The sequence below is a fragment of the Lolium rigidum genome, chromosome 6 (assembly GCF_022539505.1).
Source record: "Lolium rigidum isolate FL_2022 chromosome 6, APGP_CSIRO_Lrig_0.1, whole genome shotgun sequence".
NCBI lineage: Eukaryota > Viridiplantae > Streptophyta > Magnoliopsida > Poales > Poaceae > Lolium > Lolium rigidum.
Genome location: NC_061513.1, coordinates 249036589 through 249050232, shown reverse-complemented (window position 1 = coordinate 249050232; position 13644 = coordinate 249036589). Strand labels below are relative to the sequence as shown.

Sequence of the window (13644 nt, the reverse complement as noted above, 5' to 3'; positions counted from 1 at the left end):
GTTGAAAGCAATTGCTGAACTTAAATCTTCCTTTGTGTTGCTTCAATGCCTTTACTTTGAATTTATTGCTTTATGAGTTAACTCTTATGCAAGACTTTTTGATGCTTGTCTTGAAAGTACTATTCATTAAAAGTTTTGCTATATGTTATCTATTTGTTAGCAAACTATAGATCGTTGCCTTGAGTCACTTCATTCATCTCATATGCTTTGCAATAGTATGATCAAGATTATGTAAGTAGCATGTCACTTCAGAAATCTATGTGCTACTCTAGTGATGTTATTAAAGTAGTCTATTCCTCCTCCATGATGTAATGTTGACAGTGTGTGCATCGTGTAGTACTTGGCGTAGGTTATGATTGTAATCTCTTGTAGATTATGAAGTTAACTATTACTATGATAGTATTGATGCGATCTATTCCCCCTTTCATAGCTATTGTTGACGAGTGTGTATGCTATGTTAGTACTCGGTCTAAATTGCAACGGTCTATTATGCACTCTAGAGGTTACTTTAATATGAACTCCGGATGTTGTGGAGCTTGTTTACTCCGGCTTGAGGTGTGCTTTTATAGCCCTACACAATGAATGGTGTTTGTTATCCAACAAGAGAGTGTGAGGAAGTAGCACAAGTGAAGAGAAGTTATTTATTTATGTGATCATTGTTGAGAGTGTCCACTAGTGAAAGTATGATCCCTAGGCCTTGTTTCCAAATATCGAATATCCGTTTATTTACTGTTCTACTGCATGTTTACTTGCTGCCATATTTATTTCAGATTGTTATTACCACTCATATTCATCCATATCACTTGCATTTTACTATCTCCTCGCCGAACTAGTGCACCTATACATCTGACAAGTGTATTAGGTGTGTTGGGGACACAAGAGACTTCTTGTATCATAATTGCAGGGTTGCTTGAGAGGGATATCTTTGAACTCTACCTCCCTGAGTTCGATAAACCTTGGGTGATTCACTTAAGGGAAACTTGCTGCTGTTCTACAAACCTCTGCTCTTGGAGGCCCAACACTTTCTACAGGAATAGAAGCGTGCGTAGACATCAGAGGCCGTGGTTGCGCTCCAAGGAGGAGGTGGATGAGCAGCTGAGGATACTTGGCTGTCACCAGCAGCACGACTCCGAGGACGCCGAGCCCTCTGACGGGTACACCGTCACGTATCCTGGTGCGTCCTCCAGCTTGTACCAAGGACAGGATCCTCCTTCATCATATTACGGAGGCGCCACCTCATGGGCACCATGGGATTGATCTCCACTTAGGGCAAAAGCCTAAGCTTGGGGGGAGGTACACCGACATCTCACTCATCTACATATCATATCTTGTCGGTACTTTGTATATCCATGCTTCGATTTTCTTTCTTTCGTTCTGTTGCTTGTTGTTTATTTCTGTTTTCCAAAACACGAAAAGACCAAAAATATTTCTGTTGTTTCTCTCTATTTATTTAGTTAGCATTTAGTATTAGTTTGCTTAGTTTTTAATTCGGGTTGCTATTCAAATATCCAAAAAGATTTTGCTTTGTTTTCCTGTTTTGTTTTGTTCTTTTTTCCAATTCGAAAACATCAAAAATATTTGTTGTTCTTCTTTAGTTTTGTAAAGTTTATTATGGAGTTCAGCGGTCTCCGGTGGTTGGAGCTTTGTTTTCATTTCATATTATTCAAGCCACACAAGTGAAAGGCAATAATGACGATCTACGACAACTCGACTGTGGTGAGAGGCTGGTATGGACTCTATTTGTTTTCATTTTTGTACATATACTCATCCATGTGAGCACGCTTAGTTGGTTCATGTGAGGTATATGTCATTTAATGAAAGTCTAGTAGTTCATGATCTCTCATGTTTAGCTCCAATTTATTAATAATGAGTAGCATGTCATAAATATTTGCTTGCATTGTTTTATTCATAGATAGGTATGACATTGTGGTATCCTCCTCTGAATAATTCATTTGAATTGACTTGGCACATGCTCACGCATGCATATGACTGAAAAACAAAAAGTCAATTAAGCCTCGATGATTTACTTTGCTTCAGAGTTCTTGTATCATTTTTATGCCTCTGTTAATTTTATTTTGTCGCAAGCATGATTATGACGATTATTGCTCTCTTGATTGTCGCTTCCTAGTCTATTGCTAGCCTTCACTTGTACTGAGCGGGAATGCTGCTCGTGCTTCCAAATCCCTGAAAACCAAGTTATTCCAAAGTGTCCACCATAAATACCTATGCATGGCATTTCAAACCATTCCAAGTAAATTTTCATGTGCTACCTTTAAAACCTTCAAAGTACTTCTCAATTTGTGTCGATGTTTTATAGCTCATGAGGAAGTATGTGGTGTTTTATCTTTCAATCTTGTCAGTCAGACTTTCACCAATGGACTAGTGGCATATACATCCGCTTATCCAATATTTTGCAAAAAGAGCTGGCAACGGGGTGCCCAGCCCCAATTAATTACAACTTTCATTAATAATTCTCTTCACATGTTTTGCCCTGATTTATCAGTAAGCAACTTAATTTGCAAATAGACACTCCTCCATGGTATGTGAATGTTGGAAGGCACCCGAGGATTCGGATAGCCATGGCTTGTGTAAGCAAAGGTTGGGAGGAGTGTCATCCTTAATGAAACTAAAATACATGTGTAAAGAAAAGAGAAGAGGGATGATCTACCTTGCTAGTAGAGATAACGTCCTTCATGGGAGCCGCTCTTGAAAGTCTGGTTGACAAGGTAGTTAGAGTGCCCACTACCATTCGTTGACAACAACAAACACCTCTCAAAACAAATTTACTTCTGTTTTAAAAATGAAAAGCTCTAGCACATGTTAATCCCTGCTTCCCTCTGCGAAGGGTCAATCTTTTACTTTTATGTTGAGTCACCATCCTTTCTTTGAGCACCTTCTTGAGAGCATAATTGTCATTCTTAGTGTAATATGTTTGTCCCAGAATATGGTTAACTGTGGTATAACTTTGATGCTTTTATCTTTGATAATCTTTACTTCTAGTCTTCCCATGAATTTCAGAGGTGCATGGGCATTTATGTTTTGCTGTACAAATACGGGAAAGCGAGATACCACTTTATCATATCTTTTTATGAGCATTGCAATCCTGCTGATAGATATGTTTCATGATGCTTATTATTAGTTTGTTGGTATCTTTTTCAAGATTGACATAACTATTAGATGACTTTATTTGCATTTATCTTATTATGAATTGCCTAAGTACTCGTCCATATAATGAGAATATTTACATCATATGAGCAAATGTGTTCGTGAAAGTTCTTTTATCGCACTCGATTGTTAACTGAATTTCTTGAGGACAAGCAATAAGCTAAGCTTGCGGGGAGTTGATACGTCCAAAACGTATCTACTTTCCCGAACACTTTTGCTATTGTTTTGCCTCTAATTTGTGTATTTTGGATACAACTAACACGGACTAACGCTGTTTTCAGCAGAATTGCCCTGGTGTCTTTTGTGCAGAAAATCAACTTTCAGGAAAATCCCTGGAAATAATTGCAATGGGCCTATTTTTACAGAAGACCCACGGAGCCAGAAGACGAGACGGAGGGGGGGGGCACGAGGCGCGCACACCACGTGGCGGTGCGGTGGGCCCATGGCCGCGCCGCCACATGGGGACGCCGCCTCGGCCAGCGCCCGGCGCTCCCCTCTGAACTACTTAAAGCCCTTGACCTAAAAACGCACGGGGGTTCGACCAATTTTCCAGAAGACATCCAGAACTCCGTCGCCATCGAAAACCCTATTTAGGGATCAGCAACTCCGTTCTGGCACCCTGCCGGGACGGGGAATTGGAGGAGATCATCGCCATCATCGCCACTGACACCTCTCCATCGACCATCCATGTTTCCCCCATCCATGTGTGAGTAAATTCCCGCTGTAGGCTGAAGGGGATGGTAGGGATTGGATGAGATTGTTCATGTAATAGCCATAAGATTGTTAGGGCATGGTGCCTAGTATCCGTTGTTGGTACTTTTATGATATTGTTGCAACTTGTTATGCTTAATGCTTGTCACTTAGGGCCCGAGTGCCATGATTTCAGATCTGAACATGTTATTGATTCATGATGATATTCATTGTTTTATGATCTTACCCGCAAGTTGTATACACATATTGCCTTGTCCGGAACCCGAGGCCCCAAAGTGACGAAATTGGGACAACCGGGGGGAAGGCGGTGATATGAGGATCACATGTGTTCACGGAGTGTTAATGCTTTGCTCCGATACTCTATTAAAAGGAGTACCTTAATTACCAGTAGATTCCCTAGAGGCCCGGTTGCCACCGGCTGGTAGGACAAAAGATGTTGTGCAAGTTTCTCATTGCGAGCACGTACGACTATATACGGAACACATGCCTATGGTTATTTAGTACTTGGATACTGTTTTATTATTATCTGCAAATGCCTTGTCTTGATTATTACATGAGTTATCTTATCCATGCAGCACCCGTTCGTCCATCCCTATGCCTACAGTATTTTAATCTTGCTGTTTACTATAATCACTACTGCTGTCTTTATTACACTGCTGCTTATATTTCACTGCTGCTACTGCTATAAAACTTTTGCTACTGATAAACTATTGCGAGCAAGTCTGTTTCCAGGTGCATATGAATTGACAACTCCGTTGTTAAGGCTTACAAATATTCTTTGGATCCCCTTGTGTCGAATCAATAAATTGAGTTTTACTTCCCTCGAAGACTGTTGCGATCCCCTATACTTGTGGGTCAATAATGATCTCCCTCCTTCACGGCCTGTTCGTCAGTGTCGTGCTCTAGCTCGTTACTCTCCTAGTCAGTATGGTATCTCTGTCGTTTCTGAGCCGACTTCTTATCGGATGCCGAGCGTCATCCTGAATGGCAGCTTGCCATGGTTGAGGAGATCGCTGCGCTTGAGCGCACTGGCACTTGGGATCTTGTTTCTCCCCCTTCTGGTGTTTGTCCTATCACACGTAAGTGGGTCTATAAGATTAAGACCCGCTCTGATGGATCTCTTGAGCGCTATAAAGCGCGTCTTGTGGCTCGTGGCTTTCAGCAGGAGCACGTCCATGACTATGATGAGACTTTTGCCCCTGTGGCTCATATGACCATTGTGCGTACTCTTCTTGTTGTTGCTTTTGTTCGACGCTGGTCTGTGTCCTAGCTTGATGTTCAGAACAATTTTCTTAATGGTGAGTTGAGTGAGGAGGTTTACATGCAGCCTCCTGCTGGGTATTTTGTTCCCGATGGGATGGTTTGTCATCTTCAACGTTCTCTCTATGGTCTGAAACAGACCCCTCGTGCCTAGTTTGAGCGCTTCGCCTCTGTGGTGACTACTGCTGGTTTCTCTACTAGTTTTCATGATCCAGCACTTTTCGTTCACACTTCTCCTCGTGGACGCACTCTTCTTCTTATCTATGTTGATGATATGATCATTACTGGTGATGATCCTGAGTATATTGCCTTTGTCAAGGCTCGTCTTCGAGATCAGTTTCTTATGACTGATCTTAGTCCTCTTCGCTATTTTCTTGGCATTGAGGTTTCTTCCACTTCTGATGGCTTTTCTATCTCTCAGGAAAAGTACATTCAGGAACTTTTTGCTCGTGCTGCTCTTGGGGATGCGCGCATGGTTGATACTCCTATGGAGCTTAATGTTAAGCTTCGTCCTACTAAAGGTGATCCTCTTCCTAGTCCCACCCGTTATCGTCATCTTGTTGGGAGTCTTGTTTATCTTGCTGTCACTCGTCCTGATATTTCTTATCCTGTTCATATTCTGAGTCAGTTTGTCTCAGCTCCTACCACTGTTCACTATAGTCATCTCCTCCATGTTCTTCGTTATCTTCGTGGCACGATCACTCGTCGCCTTTTCTTTCCTTGTTCCAGCTCTCTCCGGCTCCAGTGCTACTCGGATGCTACGTGGGCGAGTGATCCTACGGATCGTCGTTCACTTTCTGCTTACTGTGTGTTTCTTGGTGGTTCGCTTGTTGCTTGGAAGACGAAGAAACAGGTAGCAGTTTCCCGTTCGAGTGTTGAGGCTGAGTTGTGGGCTATGGCTTTGTTGATTACTGAGGTGACCTGGTTACGGTGGTTGCTTGCATATTTTGGGGTCTCTATTACGACATCCACTCCACTTTTGTCTGACAGTACAAGTGCTAGCAGTATTGCACGTGATCCGGTCAAGCATGAGTTGACCAAGCATATTGGTGTTGATGCTTTTTATACACGTGCTCAGGTGCGGGATGAGGTTGTTGCAGTTCATTATGTGCCTTCAGATTTGCAGGTTAGCGGATTTGTTTACAAAGGCACGGACTCGAGCGCAGCATGACTTCTTACTCTCCAAACTCAGTGTTGTGGATCCACCATGAGTTTGAGGGGGGTGTTAGATGTATATATCTGTATATTGTAGTTTCCCCATATGTTAGGGGGTTTCCTGCATATTTGCACCTGTACATGTACTATATATTGTGGCCTTTGGCCCCCTAGTAATACATCAAGCATATAGCTTCGCGCCGCTCCCTCCAGAACCAAACGGTCGGAATAAAAGCATTGGTGCGCGCGACTGAATACCATCCGATCCAGCAAACTTCAGGCAAAAGATGAACTGTTCCATTCACCGGTGGAATCTTCCGGAACTCATCACTCCAGCCAGATCAAGACAGACTGGCCTCCGGCAGGTCTTCATCTTTGCATAAGAGAAACCCGAGGACCGCCACCAAACAAAGCTAGACCAGCAGCCCCACGCCGCCAGTCACTCCTGCCGGATCACCAAAGAGGAAAAAGTCGGCGCGGATCATGCGTACCACCGCCGAACCGCCGCCAGGGGCGAAGGCCACCACCGCTCCACCCACTCCTCCATGGCTACCAGCGAAGTGCATCAGGCCACGGCCAAGCAGCCGTGCCACCCGGTGTCCTCAACCTGCGCCTCATCGCCTCCCATGATGCGCCGTCGCGGAAGCACTCTCCTCCCCATCGTCGTTCGATGGGAGGGGCGCCGCCACCGCCACCGAAGACGGCAGCAGTGGCGGCCTGAGGGGCGGCAACCTGAGGGACGGCTGCTCAGGCTTGGGGACGGGGTCCTCCGCCGCCGCCCGGGAGGGGGAGGTAGGGTTTCGGGAGGGGGTCTGGTGAATTAAATATCAGAAGTACCTTTGAAAATATATATATCTCGAGCTATATAGCACAATCTTTTCCAGAGTTTACAATAGACGCAACCACTCTAGCTACGAGCTTATCTTAGCTTACAATGATGAGGATGGCTGAGAGATATTGTCACTAGCCCTATCACTCCAGCTTCCCTAGACAAATTAACTACTGCAATCCATTTCAGATGAGCTTGTAGCCGGTGACCCAGACGTTCGCCGGCGGTGCCGCGTGGACGTACACGAACACCACGCTCCCGCCGGCGGGCACCGACGCCGTGGCGGCGCCTGGCAGCACGTACCCGTAGCGCGCCTTGTCGAGCCCCCACAACGGGCCGTAGAGCTTGGCGATGCCGATGTGCAGCTCGTGCGCCGTCTTGTTCGGGGACCAGTTGGTCACCGTCGCCACGTACCGGCGGTACGTCCGGCCCTTCTCCGTCCATGACCTCGTCGCCTTCTGCTTGATCGCGATCGGCGACGCGTGCTTATCTTCTTCATCGACCACTGCTGCAACAACCACAAGGTGCAACAAGAATCAGTCTCGGATTGTGCAGTACTGAAAATACAAGAATCTCTGTAACTGAACCGAATCAAAGAATGCCCAGATGTTCAGTAAATTATTACTCTGCAGAAGTGAGGTCTTGTTGTCACTCCTGATTGCTACTGTCGCAACCTCTGCAAAAAAAAAAAAAATCACAAATCAAATGATGCTCCATGTCCCTGATTACTTCCGAAAATCTGTGGCCAACGTACCATATGAAAGTGACCGCCCAAACCGGCCGCCGCCGCCGTGTCCGGCGGCGAGCCGAGCGAGCACGCCCATGAACGGCGCGCTGTTGTAGGTGGTCGCCTCGGTCTGCTGGTAGTTGTTCCTCTCGTCCCTGAATTTGTCGTGCTCGTCGGGCCCGCCGACGATGGCGCCGTCCAGCAGGTTCGGGTTGCTGCCCTTGCGGCCGTACCAGCTCGAGTACCCGTCGTGGCAGCTCACGAAGGCCGGGTTGGACTTGACGGACACGATGGACGCGCCGCGGTGGTGCGCCTCCTGCGGGTAAACGTTGCTGTACCCGACCATGTAGCTCGTCCTCGTCGGGTTGCTGCCCAGGATGTAGTCCACCTGGGACTTGGCGAACGACATGAGCTCCGAGGGCGCCGCGGATCCGGACGAGCACTGCACCTGCATGGCGGCTCCATGGCCGGCGGCGGCGAGGCTGTCGGAGTAGGCCGCGAGCAGGAACGACGCGCTCGTGACGAACTGGAGGTTGTTCCACTTCTGGTGGTACATCAGGCCGCCGGGCGTGCGCTGGACGTCGCCGGAGCCCCCCTGCTTGCGGAGGCAGGAGCACGCGAAGAAGTCCGCCCTCTGCCTGTACCGCCGCAGCACGGCGGCGTGCGTGCCGGCTTTGCCCTGCAGCAGGATCTTGGCAGCCAGGACCTGCACGCCGGGGTACTTGATGTCCCACCCGAATTCGCTGGTGGACCAGCCCGTGCCGCCCAGCGCGTCGGCGTGGTTGGCCAGGTAGTCAAGGTACTTCCAGTCGCCCGTCGCGTGGAACAGCCACGTCGCCGCCCAAAGAAGCTCGTCCTGCATTAATGGAAACCACACGAACATGCATTGAGGATCAAAATGTGATGCCAAATGTTGAACATGCATGGAGGAGCGAGTGTTCATCTAGTCAGAGCTGAGGTGAGCTTACCCCGTATCCGCTGACCGACGCGTAGTAGTTCTTGGCAACGGGGATGCTGGCGTCGTACCTTCCCCGGTACTTGTCGGCGAAATCAAACAGCTGCTTGGAGTGTTGCAGGAGCTGGTTCGCGTAGCCGGGGTTGGAGCGACGGAACACCAGCGACGCCGCGGCCATTGCGGCCGCGGTCTCTCCGGCGAGGTCGGACCCCGGGTGCTGGGTGTCGAGGCGGTACGCCTGACGGCTCGTCGTCATGTCCTCCGGCCGCTGCCAGCAGTTGTGGTCCGTGTCGCCGTCCCCCACCTTCACAACAATCCGACGTGTCAACATACGAACAAATGTACACTTGGCTAGTCAGCTACCGACTACCTGTAGTACCGAACTATCGTAGTGATCTAATTAAGCCGCAAAACATGCACTCCATTGGGTCTACGAACCTCTCCGTAGAGCACGTTGGGCTCCGGGTGCGCCTTGACGAAGTAGTCGGTGCCCCACTTGATGGCCTCCATGGCGTGGCCGAGCTCGCCGGCCGCCCCCATCTGCTCGCCGTACTCCAGGACGCTCCACGACATCATGGTCACCGTGAACGCCATCGGCAGCCCGAACTTGACGTTGTCGCCGGCATCGTAGTAGCCACCCGTAAGATCCACCTGAAAGGAGCACAACAGAAGTTGACTAGTTAAGAAATGAACATTTTCACCTAGATTTGCAATGTGCATTGCACATTAATTACCCCGTTGGCCTTCCCGTCGAGGAGGCCGGAGTTGGCCCTCCATGAAATTCTCTGGTTGCCGGGGAGGACACCGGACCGCTGCGCCTCAAGGAAGAGGATGCTCTTGCTCAGCGCCTTGCTGTAGTCGATGGCGCTGCCGCCACAGTAGGAAACCTGTACCATGGCAACGAGCACCAAAATGGCGAGGAGACCCATGCCCACAGAGTGTGCTAGCTCCTTCTCTGGCTACGGCTGGCTGGTTGAGGCCAAGAAGCTAGCCGAAAAGGGAATGCCACAATGTGTGTTGTTTTGGATGCTGGCTCTGAAGCTCACGGGCTGATATTTATAGTGCGTCCATGTCGGGTGAAGAGAAAGGGGAAGACGAAGCTCAAATGTGGCGATCAGAGGGTCCGGTTATTTATTTCTGGTCTATTTTAATACTCCCTCTATCTAGATTTATTAATGATATAATTTTTACATTATATAGATCAAACTGGCGACCTAGAGATACGGGGAAGACTAGTAACTGAGATGGAGAGAGTACTAGTTTTTCCCTTCAAAAATGGGCGCTGCTCCTTTTCCAAAAAGAACATACAAAGAAATGAGAACGGAGGAATTACTCACTACTCACTCTTAAGGATTTAAGGGGAGGGAGTACTCAATCTCTCACAATTAGAGGTGTAAATGGATAGAATAATTTTTGCGCCGAAACTAGCCCCGAATCTATTTTAAGGTTTTCATATCTAATTTTAATGAATCCGGTGGATAAGGATATCCGATTTCGACGTGGTGCTCCGGATACGGTATAGGATATAGTATAGCAAATATCATGTAGATATGGATAATCTGAAGGTTTTTAACCGGATAATCTGATTTTTTAGTCAAAAGCCAAGATCAATCTCACAGTGTTAGTAGTTATTGAGTCACCGAATTCATTTGGTGAGCATATTTAGCTCTAAATTTCTATCGATGTTTTAGTTTTAGCAGAAATTGTGTCTTTTTTAACTACACAAGACTGAAAGTTTAAAATCCCTCTCAAAATTCGCAAGAACTATAACTATCTAGCGATGAGAGCATATATCCGAGTACTTATGTTTTCGGTCCGAGTCAGTCTTGTTTCCGCTTAGAATCCGCGATCCGGTATATCCTGGTTAATATTCGTTCCGATCCAAATCCAATAAAAATATGTGGTAAAGGATATGGTTTGAGCAAAATCCGATCCGATCCTATCCGATTATCATGCAAAAAATTAATGTGTCATTTCAGTTACTGATGAAAGAGATCATAGTGTTACTATTATACATAGATATTGTATCATAGGACGTATAATAAAAAAATTAAATGTCGAATAGATCTTGTACACAATTTTACGTTGAGATTGTACAAACCAACCAATAAATATGATAAGATTATAATACTAGTATATGATATCATGCATTGTGGAGATAGTATCATACACTAGTAGCATACATGAAAGTGCAAAATAATACTATACATTGCGACTAGTCTTAGGGCATATTTGATTCAAAGAATTTTAAAAGCACAAAAGTAGGAAAACGCATGTGAAATCCTATAGGAACAAAAAAAACATAGAGTGTTGTAAGGTAATACTCTCATGGAGAAGGTAAAAGGGCTATTTAGTGGCCTAAGATCAAGAAGGAATGCTAGAATGGCCATCAACATGGATGATGAGCAACAAACAGAAGATGATATGACCTATCAGGTAGAAGCTTTGGATGTTGATGCATGTAAAATGCATACATGAACTTTGTCTTTTATAATATTGAATTCTCACATATTTACAACATATATGATGATAATACCTTATTTTACATTGATTTATGGGGATTTACCAATGATCCCCTTTATTTGGTTTATAACTATGCGTATTTTTCACTTTCAAAGACATATACGAAGTCAAATTCACTTAGCATTTTTTTAGCGTCACTTTTTCATCGCAAGAAGCACCATAGAGCTTGGAAGCAGACCTAGATGGCCTAAGGCCCAAAAGAGGTCAGGTGGCGCGCCCAAACATGGTGGGCGCGCCAGCCCCCTCTTTTAGACGTTGATCGTTGATACGTCCAATTTGCATCACTATTTTATATCATAATTTGCTGTTATTCATTGATATATTTCATATTGGGACACAATACTTATGTTATTTCATCTATTTTGCATGTTTCATCATTATTGGAGGATCAAGCACCGGAGCCGAGATTCTCGCTGGAAAAAGCACCGTCGTAACGCAATATTTCGGAAGATCAACTCGTGGAAGGAAATTATACCAAAAATCCTATTTTTCAAGATGACGAAGGAAGCCGAGAGGAGGAGCCAGCTGGACCCAAGGTGGGCCCAGACCATAGGGCGGCGCGGCCCATGGCCTGGCCGCGCCACCTTGTGGTGTGGGGGCCCCACAGCCCCTTTCGCCTCCTTTTCTTCGCGAAACCCTTCGTCCCAAAAACCTAAGCCACAGAGGGTACCTCACGAAGAGTTACAGCCGCCTCTCGCGGGCGGAGAACACCGAGAGAAAAGAGCTCTCCGACGGGCAGGAATCCGCCGGGGAAATTCCCTCCCGGAGGGGGAAATCGACGCCATCGTCACCGTCATCGAGCTGGACATCATCTCCATCACCATCATCATCATCTCCACCATCATCACCGCCGTCTCCATCGCAGCACCTCGTAACCGCTGTAGCAATTTGGGTTTGATCTTAATTGTTTGATAGGGGAAACTCTCCCGGTATCGATTTCTACTTGTTGTTGATGCTATTGAGTGAAACCATTGAACCAAGTTTATGTTCAGATTGTTATTCATCATCATATCACCTCTGATCATGTTCCATATGATGTCTTGTGAGTAGTTCGTTTAGTTCTTGAGGACATGGGTGAAGTCTAACTGTTAGTAGTGAACTATGGTTGAGTAATATTCAATGCTATGATATTTAAGTTGTGGTGTTATTCTTCTAGTGGTGTCATGTGAACGTCGACTACATGACACTTCACCATTTATGGGCCTAGGGGAATGCATCTTGTACTCGTTTGCCAATTGCGGGGTTGCCGGAGTGACAGAAACCTAAACCCCCGTTGGTATATCGATGCAGGAGGGATAGCAGGATCTCAGAGTTTAAGGCTGTGGTTAGATTTATTCTTAATTACTTTCTTGTAGTTGCGGATGCTTGCAAGGGGTATAATCACAAGTATGTATTAGTCCTAGGAAGGGCGGTACATTAGCATAGGTTCACCCACACAACACTTATCATAACAATGAAGATTATTTAGCCGTATGTAGCGAAAGCACTAGACTAAAATCTCGTGTGTCCTCGAGAACGTTTGGTCATTATAAGTAAACAAACCGGCTTTGTCCTTTGTGCTAAAAAGGATTGGGCCACTCGCTGCAATTGTTACTCTCGCACTTTACTTACTCGTACTTTATTCAACTGTTACATCAAAATACCTATGAAAATTATTGAACGCGTAGTGAATAACCGTTATACAGGGGATAGAACTGTCCACCCTGGAGATCATTTACTGTTCTTGCATGAATTATGCGGTTTATTCAAGTGTGCAGGTATTGCTATGGATGAAGTGAGGAAGAAACTATTCTCTATATCGCTGTCTGGTAAAGCGGCGCATTGGTATAAATTCATTGGATAATGGGGATTCTCTTGAATGGAATGATATTGTGCCCCGGTTTTATTCTAAGTTCTATCCTCCAAGTGAAATTCACAAGGATCGGAATCGCATATATAATTTTTGGCCTCATGATGGAGAGAGTATTGCCCAAGCTTGGGGGAGATTGAAGTCTTTAATGCTCAAATGCCCCATTCATGAGCTTCCTGGTAATGTTATTATTGATAATTTCTATGCAAGACTTTCTTTTGAAGACAAGACCTTGCTGCATACTTCTTGTTCTGGATCATTCACGTGCAATAAGGAAGAGTTTAAAAGGGACCTTCTTAATCGAATCCAGGAAAATACTGAAGGATGGGAGATCGACAAAGATCGAGAATCAGGTATAAATTATGATTACAAATGCATTGAAGCTTTTATGGATACTGATAAATTTCTTAATATGAGTGCTACTTATGGTCTTGATTCTCAAGTTGCCGCAAATCTTTATAAAGCTTTTG

The 13644-nt window shown here is 45.7% G+C and overlaps 1 protein-coding gene across 1 annotated transcript; it reads right to left on the bottom strand.

The window, feature by feature from the left end:
* Positions 1-7305: 7305 nt before the first annotated feature.
* LOC124666907 (endoglucanase 2-like) lies at positions 7306-9731 on the bottom strand. The gene is made up of 6 exons (XM_047204238.1): positions 9537-9731; positions 9241-9453; positions 8816-9106; positions 7871-8703; positions 7746-7771; positions 7306-7628 (listed from the first exon to the last, which is right to left on the bottom strand). The coding sequence occupies exons 1-6, from the start codon at positions 9729-9731 to the stop codon at positions 7306-7308; spliced, it is 1881 nt and encodes a 626-aa protein (XP_047060194.1).
* Between the last annotated feature and the right edge of the window lie 3913 nt (positions 9732-13644).